We start from the raw sequence: 11,144 nt of genomic DNA on the forward strand, positions 1-11,144 counted from the left end.
CCCCCCCCCCCCCCCCCCCCCCCCCCCCCCCCCCCCTTGGAGGCAGTGGAGGGGATGGGAAGGCAAGCTTCTCCCCCCTGCTCCTGAGGGGTGGCAGAGGTGTGGGGTAGTGGGTGGTAGTGCTGTGTCCCTGCCCACCCCCCCCCCCCCCCCCCCCCATCATTCTTGATGGGCCATTCACTAGTAGTACTATAACTACCTTGAATTCTTGCATAGAGTAGGGACAGAGCCTAATTTTCAACTGACTCACCTTCCCTTTCCTGCTTAATTGAATCTGGAACCCTCATTGTTGCTGAAGACTCATTTCTATGAGCGAATCTGATGTTGAAAAAAGTTAAGGAGTTTCCAGTGCTATGAAATAGGAGATAGACCAGCAGCAGCTAGCAAACAGAAACATTGCTACAAGAAAGATTAGCTTGATTAGTGGAACATCAAGACGATTAAAAAGGAGAGACAGTTGATAACAACTCTGGAGTAAAGAACAATGAGCTATTATTTCAACTGCTTGACCTCAGTAGTTTGAATAGTAACACAACAGTTGCTAAACTGGAGCAGGAGTCAAAAGAGGGTGCTTCTCTCTAGGGTAGCAAATCAGTTTCCCTACTTAATACATTCACCTCAGTTTTAAGGGGCTGATTTGGGGTGCCAAAGGTATGTGTTATATGCCAAAAAAGACTGTATGTGAATATAACCAATGAAACTTTCCTGTGCAGAAAAGTCCTTAGGGACAGATCCAATAAAAGACTTATGCAACTAAAAATTAAGTTTTGCAACATCTCACCCTTAGGTCTTTGGCCTCTGGAGTGGAGTCTAGAATTTGTGCTCCCTACACTGAGAGAGTTTAGATACCTCGTAGCCATATCCAGAACATTTGTATGCTAAGCAAAGAGCTACATAATGTCAACATGCCTACAGCTGCCTAAAGCTAGTCAGTAGGAGAACAGGGGTAGGACAGGGTTAGGTTTGTAGGACTGGAGTAGGTTTGAATTCCTGCATCAAGCAGGATTTCAAGGCAGCAGGGAAGCACCTGAATCCATTCAGATTCTGTAGCTTCTACCTTTAAGAGCAGGTTTGGTGTTTTATGTCATTTCTTTCAGAGAACTGAGCTTACTGTTCCCTTAAAATTGTATAGCTGTGGGAGGAAGAGGAGATGATGCTGATTTGTCTGTTATACTCGATGGTACTCTATTACACTATAAGGTTATAGTGCTCTTCCAGGAATGGTAACCCCAGACTCCATTCCATTGTCATCTTGAAAGGTTCAGATCCAAATCCCCCACCTGTGTGTGCCCTAAGGTGGACACTTTTCTGGGTGAAGGTGCTTTCCACTCTTCCATTTGAAGCTGTGCAATGGTGCTAGAAGATTAATTGCACTAGGAAAAAAACCACAAGGGAGAACATGATTCTTGTCTAGTGGTTAGGTTCTGGTTTCTGTTTAGGTTTTGGTTTCCAAAATTGTTTTTTTCAGTATTTTTATCCGATAACTGTTTAACATAAACCTCCTGAAAAGGGTTGGGGCTAAAATGTAGTGTCTCTCTAAAACTGATTAATTCAATTTTTGCTAAAATTATTCTTCCTTTAAATGTGATGTCTCTTTATGCATAGTATGACTTTTAGTTGTGTATTTGTATAAATAAGGTTTTGAAGGACAGCAAAACCCCAACACAAGAAAAAATAGTGTAGAGTAAAGCCTAGAAAAGAGAAGCCTGTTGATTGATTTATTGTCTGTGTTTTTAAGGCATTTGTCATCTAGATAATGGCAGTGAAACAGATCTGGAGGGTGTTACGGATCCATTCTTATGCCACTATCTTGGGAATTCCGGAACTGTGTGTTTAAAAGGGAATGCTTATGGCTTGGATGCTTTTGAAGCATATAGCACAAGTAAGTTAAATAAATTTGTAGTCCTCTTACTTCAGTCTTGCATTTTGATGTTTCTGATAATTTTTTTTTTAACTTTTAAGGCTGCAGCCCTGATCAAAGAACAGTGTATATGGATCCTAATGAATCTAGTTTCTTAAAGAAAAAAGAATGCTATCAATATTCACGCCCACCAGAAGATCCATTTGACCAATATGTTGGCAGTGTGGAAATGCAGGCTACAAGTAGCAAACTGCTTACCACTTACACTCAAAATGAAGGAAGTGGAGTGAAAAACTTGATTCTAAACTCTGATGCATTTGATTCAAATAGAAGTCAGGAACTATCTTCTGATATCATTAGCAGCACTTTCATGGGTATGTTTTAGTCACTATATTTCCATTTTGTTGTTGTTCATGGGTTTCCTACACCAAGAAACATTAATTTTCACACCTTTGTAAGAACAGGTAATACAGAGGTTTGTTTTTTTTGTTTGTTTGTTTGTTTTTAAACTAATTAACCCACGTGAGTATCCTTGTACAAATGAAGGGCCTGAAAAGAAGTGAGGGAAAAACACCATGAATCTTATGATCTAATTTTTTTTCAAATTATTTCTGTAACTTCATATATGGATTTTTAAAAAGATACTGAGGGCTGGATCCACTGAAGGACTAATGTACCTGCAAGTTTGGCATTGCAACACCTATGTTTTTGTTGTCTTGTTCCCAGATTGAATCCAGAACCCAGAGTTAGGCACCTATACAGTTCATGGGGGAGAGTTGAGTACTTTTAAACAGTGATCTGAAAAACATAGAGGCTGAGTGAGGTGCTATCTAGACCTAGGCAATAGGTTTGTCTGGACTCCAGCTCTTCTCTGATACCTAGGCATCTATCACAGCTATAGGAAGGTACCTGCATCTCCTTGGGATTTTGATTCTGAAGGCAGGCACCTACAACCATTCCTTTAGAAAATGAAGCAGGGCTCCCTCTCTCTCTCTCAAAATAGTTCTGACGGAGTGGGAGCTCAGCACCTACAGCTCCCTAGTTAAAGCATTCCCTCAGGAAGTTGGGGAAGCCTGGAGGATTCTCCCCTCAAGAGAGCTTCCTGGGTGAGCACTGTAATGATTAGCCAAGTAATCTCTGTCTTGTCTCACAGGCTGCCTGTGAGCCGTTTTTGACTGCTCAGAGCCACAGGAGATTATAAAATTAAAATTGGATTTGACAAACGCAAAGCATGATACTGCTTGCTGTGTGTTATTTTAGCATTGTTGGCCATGAATCAGCAAAAGTGGGTAAGCACAGCACAAGCTGATTAATATTGGCAGTTCCCAACCTTAAACTCGAGGCACCCATCCATAACTTGTGACCTGAGCAGCACCCCATTTCAAAAACTAATTTTTTATTACAGTGCTCATCTCCTTACAGAGGTGCTGGCTAGTGGGGACAGGACAGTGGCCAGGAAGGAATTAGCTTGAACTTGCACTTGTCTGCACATACCTGCTTATCTCCTCACATTTAATGCCTGGCACCCTGTTTGAGAATCATTGAGTATATTAATGGGATATGGCCCTACCAGTGTTCCTCCTGTAACCTGTTTTGAAAGAAAATAGCCATTTTGTGAAGGACCTGGTCCTTTGCGGGTGAGGAGGAAGAAATGGGTTCTGAGCATACCTACTTGTTGGGCTCTTTGGGGACTTACCCAATTCTCTGTTTAGTTTCTGGAACAGCTCTGAAATAGGAGCAAAGTGCCTTGCCCTCAGTGCTCACATTAGGGCTGTTCTGGGCATGCACAAAAAGAGAACTGCAGTTGGCTAAAGAACTTTGAGGTCAAACAAGGACACATCTAGTGAATTTAGGTACTTTCGGAGGAAAGCAGGCATTAAGGGTTTTGTTTTGGTTTTTTTGGATTGTATTTTGGACTTAAAAGTCAACTTAAGTCCTGTTTTAGGATCTGAACATTAATTATTTGAAGAAATGTGTGTGTATCCTCATTTATCCAAGCTGACCATTTTTGTAGAGCCTCCTTTCTTTTTCCTTTTCTCCTTCTGCAGTGTTAGCTAACTAGAATTCTGGATTTCTGGCTAACTGCACACTGCTGACATTCCATTCAGTAGCTCTTCCTAGCAGTGTGTGAGAGCAGTCTTGAATCAATAAATATATGAGACCTACAGAATGAGTAGTTCAAGTAACAAGGCTTTTTAATATCAGTTTTTATAAAACAATGTGTTCAGTTTTGCACATTCTTTTCTATACACACATTTCCTTATTTCCTGTCTCATTCTAACAGTTGTATTCAGATAAAAGATTATACTGTAAGTTGAAGTATAGAAAACAAATATAATACTGAAGATACGTTGTATAGATTATTGCCTAAAGCAACAAAGGTTGTTTGTTTAATTTGAACTCCTTTAGGGTTTATACATTTAACTCATCAGAATAAAGAATTTGTGTCCTGTGTTTTTCATAGGATTTTATGGTTCAACTTGAAACACCACCCACTATTTTTAGTTTGTTTCATAAGTTTTTACATACATAAGTTAGTATGTAGTGACAGACAGCTGTTTAGACTCCAGTGCCTTTGTCTTCAACAGCTGGTGCCTCAACAGAATTTTTAAGCCCTACATTCCCCATTCCTATGGGGAAAACCTACCAGAAGGGATGACAAAATCCAAACCTGTGGTTTGGTTTTTGATTTCTAATTTACTATTGAAGAATCATTAGTGCTCCACCTTTTTGCCTTCAAATTTTTCCCTTGCTCCTACTGAAGACATCTGGCTTTATTGCTGATGCATAAGCTGGAAAGTTCATAGCTTGGATTTTTTTTCAGAATCATGATGCAGTGGTAAATTTCTCTTTATTTGGTAAGAGGAACAAAATAGAGGTACAGATCATTTGGTGCAAAGATGAAACACCACACAGCTAGTTGTTTCACAATAGTTTTTCCATAAACCTTTCATTGGAGCAAGTTTAGTGCTGAAAACATGATTCTTCCCGTACAAAATGATTGATACTTTTACACATAAAAAATTATAATTTTTCAAGAGTATATCTCTTTTTAGAAATAGAAACCTACTTCATCAACTGTAACTTTGTCATAGTGGAGAGGCTTGTGTGCTTCAATGACCCTCAGACCTTCAGTCTTGTACTCCTGGGTCTCCCCTGGCAAACAGGTTTGAGGCGAGGTCCCAGAGTAAGCATGGTCCAAACTTCTGAAGACCCCAGTGGCAGAACAGGCATACTTGAGGATCTGTTGGTTCTCTGCAGCTGTGAAAATGTATAGGGGTTGCAGTTGTCTTGGACTTCCTTGCCACTGTATTCAGAGCTCCATCCTGTCAAGTTTGTGTGGCTGTTGCTTGCGCACTGGCCTTACCACATTAAAAGATGTCACATGCAAGCTTCTGCCAGGGGTGTTAACATCTCCTACAGAGCAAGTCCTGTAACAACAGACAAGTGGTGATGGGGATGGAAACAGTGATCTCTGGGAGTCCCTAGTCACAAATCTGCATGTAGGAGGCAGTCGTGTGATAGTTGTTTGCACTTACTGAGACAGAAGTACAATTCAGCAGTTGCGGCTATGACTGAACTGACCAGTCCTCTTTAGGATACCCTCTGCTCACCCTGAATGGGGAAGAGGCTAGAAAAGGTGCCCTAAACAGAGGCTGTCTTGCACACCCCTGGCTGGATTGCTATATCCAGCGGGATCACTATACCTATGGCTGAAACCAACAAAATCAAGTTTGTTCAAAATTCACCACTCTCATGGACTCCCTGAACAGTGAGTGTCCTGAAAGAAGGACTTCCATAGTAGCCAAAGAACTTACAAGATATGACATTGATATTGCTGCCCTAAGCAAGACCCACTGGGCAGATGAAGGCCAGCTGAAAGGAGGCGGTGGCTGCACCTTTTTTTGGAAAGGAAAGTCACCTGAAGAGAGGTGCATTCATGGGGTTGGCTTTGCCATCAAGAACAAGATTGTCCATCAGCTTTTAGAACTCCTGGTGGGCATTAATGAATGCCTTATGAATCTCCACCTCAAGCTCAGTAACAACCAGTATGCTACGATCATCAGTGCATATGCCCCCATACTTGATGATGAAGTAGTCAACAAGAAATAGTTCTACTGCACTCTTGACACATTCCTGACTTCCACTGCCAAGGAAGACAAGCTTATCCTCATAAATGACTTCAGTGCAAGAGTTGGGTGACATGCTGAACTCTGGAATGGCACCACTAGGAAAGAGGGGGTGGAGAAAGTTGATTCCAATGGTATCCTCCCACTCAGCAAATGTGCAGAGCATGATTTGCTCATCACAAATACCATCTTCAGACAGAATGACAGATATAAGAGCACTTGGAAACGTCCATGGTCCAATCACTGGCACCTTCTTGACTACCTTTTATTGTCGGAGCCCATGATCATACTGAGGTCTGTGTCACCCAAGTCCTGAGAGATGCAGGTGATCATTGGACAGACCACTGTTTAGTCAGGTCAATCACGGACGTGCAGCTTGTACCACAACACTGTAAACAACCGAAAGGAATGCAGAAGAGACTTAACATCAAGACACTCCAAGACCAAACTAGATATGAGGCTCTTCAGCAACACCTTACTGAGATGCTCTGTGACCTACCTGATGACATCCAAGCAGATTGGGAAGAACTTAAGAACACTATTCACAAGGCATGTGCCAAATCTATTGGATACTCCACTTACTGTCACCAAGATTGGTTTGACAAGAATGATGAAACCTTAGCACTTAGCTGTCAAAAGAAAAATGCATTCTGCAGTTGGCAAAATGAGCTCTCCAACCAGCAAAAATGAGAGGCTTACCACTGGCTTAAAGCTGTAGTTTGGAGGAGGCTACAGAACATCAAGAACCAGTGGTGGCAAGAGAAGGCCATGGAAATCCAGAGTTTTGCTGATAAACATGACGTAAGAAGCTTCTTTCAAGCAAGAAAAGCCATCCATGGGCCATGTTCCAATGGCCCAAACCCCTTGCAATCCCAAGAATGCTCCACCCTTCTCACGGATAATGTATCCATCAAACCTGGAAGGAGCACTTCAAGATTCTGTTCACCTGTGAATCTGAGGTCTCAGCTGCCACCATGGAGTCCATCCCTCAGCACCCAGTATCAGATTCTCTTGCTAATCCCCCATCCTTCAAGTAAGTCTGGTGTGCCATCACTCAGACCAAGAAGAATAAGGGACTAGGCATGAGGCAGAGATAGCATCCCTACAGAGGTCTTCAAAGCTAGTGGAACAGCACTAGCGCAAAAACCTCACCAACTTCTCATCAAAATTTGGGTTGATGAGGAAGCTTCTCCTGACTTACAGGATGCCAGTATTGTGACCATCTTCAAGAAAGGGGACACGTTAGTGTGTGGGAACTACTGAGGCATTGCTCCATTGCTGGGAATATTTTTATTTGCATCCTTTTGAATTGCCTCCTTCCCCTTGCCGAAAACGTCCTTCCAGAATCCCAGTGTGGCATTAGACCATCACAGGGTATTACCAACATGATTTTTTGTTGCACGACAGATCCAGGAGAAGTGTAGAAAGCAACACCAGCAGCTGTTTATGGCATTCCTTGACCTAACCAAGGCCTTTGACTCGATCAGTCATGAAGTCTTATGGAAGGTGCTGGCTAGATTGTCCATTGAAGTTCATTAGTATCTTCAAGCTACTTCATGATGGGATAACCACCAGAGTCCTTTGCAGTGGATCTGAGACAGACCCATTTACCATCTGTACTAGTGTCAAGCAGGTCTGCGTCATCACCCCAACCCTGTTGTCCATCTATCTTGCTGTGATTTTGATTCTCATCTATGACTGCCTTCTTCCTGGAACTGGGGTTGAGTATAGAATGGATAGTTAGCTTTTCAACCTGCAGCTCCTTCACAGCAAAATGAGTTACCAAGACTGGTATCACTGACCTTTAGTACCCTGATGACTGTGTTAATCTCATGCACACCGAGTCCAATCTGCAGTCCACCCTTGACCTTTTTTCAGGTGCCTATCATAGCCTGGGACTCTCCTTTAATATTGAGAAGACCAAGGTGCTCCATCAGCCTGCCCCAACACAAGCTGCCCCCCTCCCCCCCCCAAATTACCCCTGGAAAATGTTGAGCATTTCCCACGCCTTGGCAGTCACCTTTCTCAGCCAGTCTCGATGTAGAAATTGAACATACGATTCTTTGTGTCATTGTATTCTTTGGAAAGCTGCTTTGCCATGTCTGCTGACCAAGATCTGCAGATGGAAACTAAGATCCTGGTCTACCATGCCATGGTTATCCCCATGCTCCTCTACAGGTGTGAGACGTGGGTGACGTATTGAAGCCATCTTAAATGCTTGGAATGGTTCCATCAGCATTGCCTCAGGAAGATCCTTCATGTTTGATGGAAAGACAAGACCACTGCACCAATGCCAGCATCCTCTCTGCAGTTAACATAACCAGCATTGAGGCAAAGATCATGAAACAACAACTCCGCTGGGCTGGCCACTGTGTGAGGATGGCTGACACTTGTCTCCTGAAACAAGTCGTCTTCTCTCAACTTGGTCATAGTAAGAGGACCCACGGAGGACAGAGGAAGTGCTACAAGGACACCCTGAAAACATACCTTAAGAAGGGTGGCATCAGCCTTACAAACTCGGAAGTGCTGGTTAGTAACAGGTCCCAAAGATGCTGCATCATACATCAAGGTACTGTCCATCCGCCTTACTCAGGAAGCTGAGAAATAGCAGAAGAGTAAAGAAAGTGCACAGCATCCTGGCCAACAGCTGTGCCCTCTTCCCCTCCCCCTCAACTCCCCCTTCCCCCTGGCACCACCTATCATATCCATGGAAAAATAAAATTGACTAAAGTAGCAAATTTTGCTTGATCATGCCTAAGTTTAGACAGTTGTGGGCAACGGAGATAAACAGGTGCAAATGAATGCACAATTTGGCTTGCAGTACCTTCATTACTGATGTTAGACTCTGCCAAAGAGTATTCTGTTTAGCATTCAGGTGGCATGGTGCATAATTTTCAAATAATCATGTAGATTTTAATATCAGCCTAGCTAAGCAACACATTTTAGTTACTCTTCAGAGTACAGCCACACACTAAGAACATGTTGAAGAGATTTATTCTATTTTGCTTTAGAAAATATCTTGTGATCTGATTGCAGTTTGTTATACTGAGACTTCATGAATATATAGGCAGTGAAATTAGAGTGGGTTGTTCTGAATGGCTGTCAACCAAGTTATTTACTTTGGAAAAACATGTCTCAGTTAAGAGAGTCTTAAATTGTTCATGGGATCAGATTTTTTCCCTTTTTTTCCTTTTTGGTGGGGAAATAATAGTACAATTTAGATACTAAGCCAAATCTCATCCTCAAGAACTTGAGCTCTGTCTGCCTTTGGCTCGTATTCTTGTACTCAGAGAGATTCGTTACTGTTAACATGAGTATATTTGTACTTACACATTTTCTTTCTTGCAGGAACATTTGGAAAGCCTTTATGGAGGCCTCAGCTGGAATCTCTTTCAAGTTACAGACAGCCAGCAAGTTGTCTGCCAAAAGCCTCCCATAATAATCCTCATGCCTCATTGGATTTTGACTCAGAGGCAGAGGAAGATGGAAAGGACAGGACATTTTCTCAAGAGGAAAATAACATTTGTACTTATAAACAGTCTTTTGAAAACTTTAGGACTCCTACTTTCCAGTCCTGTGACTTGGATACATAGCTGCTGGACTTGCCATTGATTTATGGAACCAAAAAAATATTTTAACGTACTACCTCAGTGTGGAGTTTTAATTTAAGCAGAAAAATAAAAAAGAGAGAGCCATCATGGAGCCATGAATTCTGAAAGAATCGATACAATTTTTTTAAACATGAAAAACAATTGCCAAAATGAGATACAGGGAATACATTTCTTATAAAATACTATATTTCTAATTATTTTATAGCTTTTGTTTTATGCAAATGTTATCTTTTGTAAATTAATGGTGTAAATAATACTGTGTGTATTTTTGCCAGACTTCATTTTATTGACATGAGTACTAAAGCATTCTAAACTTGTACCAGCAACTGTACATTTTATGAATGCTGTTTGCAGGTATCATGCATCTTATTTGCACATCACTTAATAAACTATGCTGCCTTGTGGTCTTGAGCCACAATAGTGTATGAGAAATGCAAGGTGGATTTACATTTGTAGAAAAAGTTATATAAGTAGTGTACCAAGTCCTCTGCTACTTCTCATAGATTTGCCTACAATGAAGTGACTTTGTTTCATCAGGTTAAGTATCTTCAGCTCCTAATAGGTCCGATCATACAAGTATGCTTGTGAGTTCACAGTTACAGATGGCTCTTCCATTCTGTGTATGCACAATCAAATATGTATGCACATATTCCATATTTGCCATGTTGATAATGTTGGAATGTTAGCTGTCTAGCCATGTGTGTATACCATGTCAAGGTGAGTATGCTAAATTGATACAAAGATATGCAGAAATTTATTCTGTTTTTTTTACAAAAATCATGGCCCAGTAGCATCATTTTCCTCTAAGTAAATGGCTTGAGTATGAAATATTTGCCAAATATTTATTGTAAGTCTGAGTCTTTGATTTCCCATACTGTGTCCCTCTTTTCTGCTCCCACAACCACTTCCACATGCGCAGCATTAAAAGGACATAAAACTACAAGAGAATTGTTTCCTTATTTTAACTTCTGCTGTTTCATATTCAACTGAACTTTTTTGCCTCTGAATAGATGTGTTCTGTATTTATTCAGTTGCTCAGTCAAGCAACTGTAAATTTAATGTAACAAGAATATGATTAACCCTAAAGCCAAGAAAGAGGCTGGCTTCTTTATATGATAGTAGTTAAGACTCAAAGCTTCCTTTTTGTTTCCTTAGTACAGATATCGGGTATTTTAAAAAGTTCTGAATCCTGTTTTCAGCAATGTATTAAAACAATTCTGCTCTGAAAGGGTTAATATTACAAGTCATTATGTTTTTAAATCTGCTCACTTTGAAGGTGCAAATTTATATAGTTGTCAAAACTCTTCTTTCAAACTCAATTGAAAGCAGCTGCTAGAACAGACCATCATAGAGACAGTTTTCAGAGAATAAGTCTGGAGCAAAGGTTTCCCTGCCTAACAGCTGAGTTTAAGGGCTCTTTATTGTTTGTGGCCAGAAACCTGGTACCCAGATTTGTGGTGTAATTTCCCCCTTTAATTTAGGCACCAGCATTAGAGACAGGAAGCTAATCCATCCTTAGTCACTGGTGGTCTAAATACAGAG

The 11,144-nt window shown here is 41.2% G+C and overlaps 1 protein-coding gene across 1 annotated transcript in view; it reads left to right on the forward strand.

Moving 5' to 3' along the window:
- Positions 1-10,545, forward strand: part of LRIG3 (leucine rich repeats and immunoglobulin like domains 3) — a gene marked incomplete at its 5' end in the record, with an annotated part of 66,950 nt that extends 56,405 nt beyond the window's left edge. The window contains 3 exons of the mRNA XM_014517871.2: positions 1,739-1,882; positions 1,963-2,235; positions 9,340-10,545. Of these exons, the coding sequence (XP_014373357.2) occupies positions 1,739-1,882; positions 1,963-2,235; positions 9,340-9,584 (662 nt within the window). The remainder of the gene's footprint in view (positions 1-1,738; positions 1,883-1,962; positions 2,236-9,339) is intronic.
- Positions 10,546-11,144: the final 599 nt, after the last annotated feature.

Source organism: Alligator sinensis, unplaced genomic scaffold (genome assembly GCF_000455745.1).
Source record: "Alligator sinensis unplaced genomic scaffold, ASM45574v1 scaffold375_1, whole genome shotgun sequence".
Lineage (NCBI taxonomy): Eukaryota > Metazoa > Chordata > Crocodylia > Alligatoridae > Alligator > Alligator sinensis.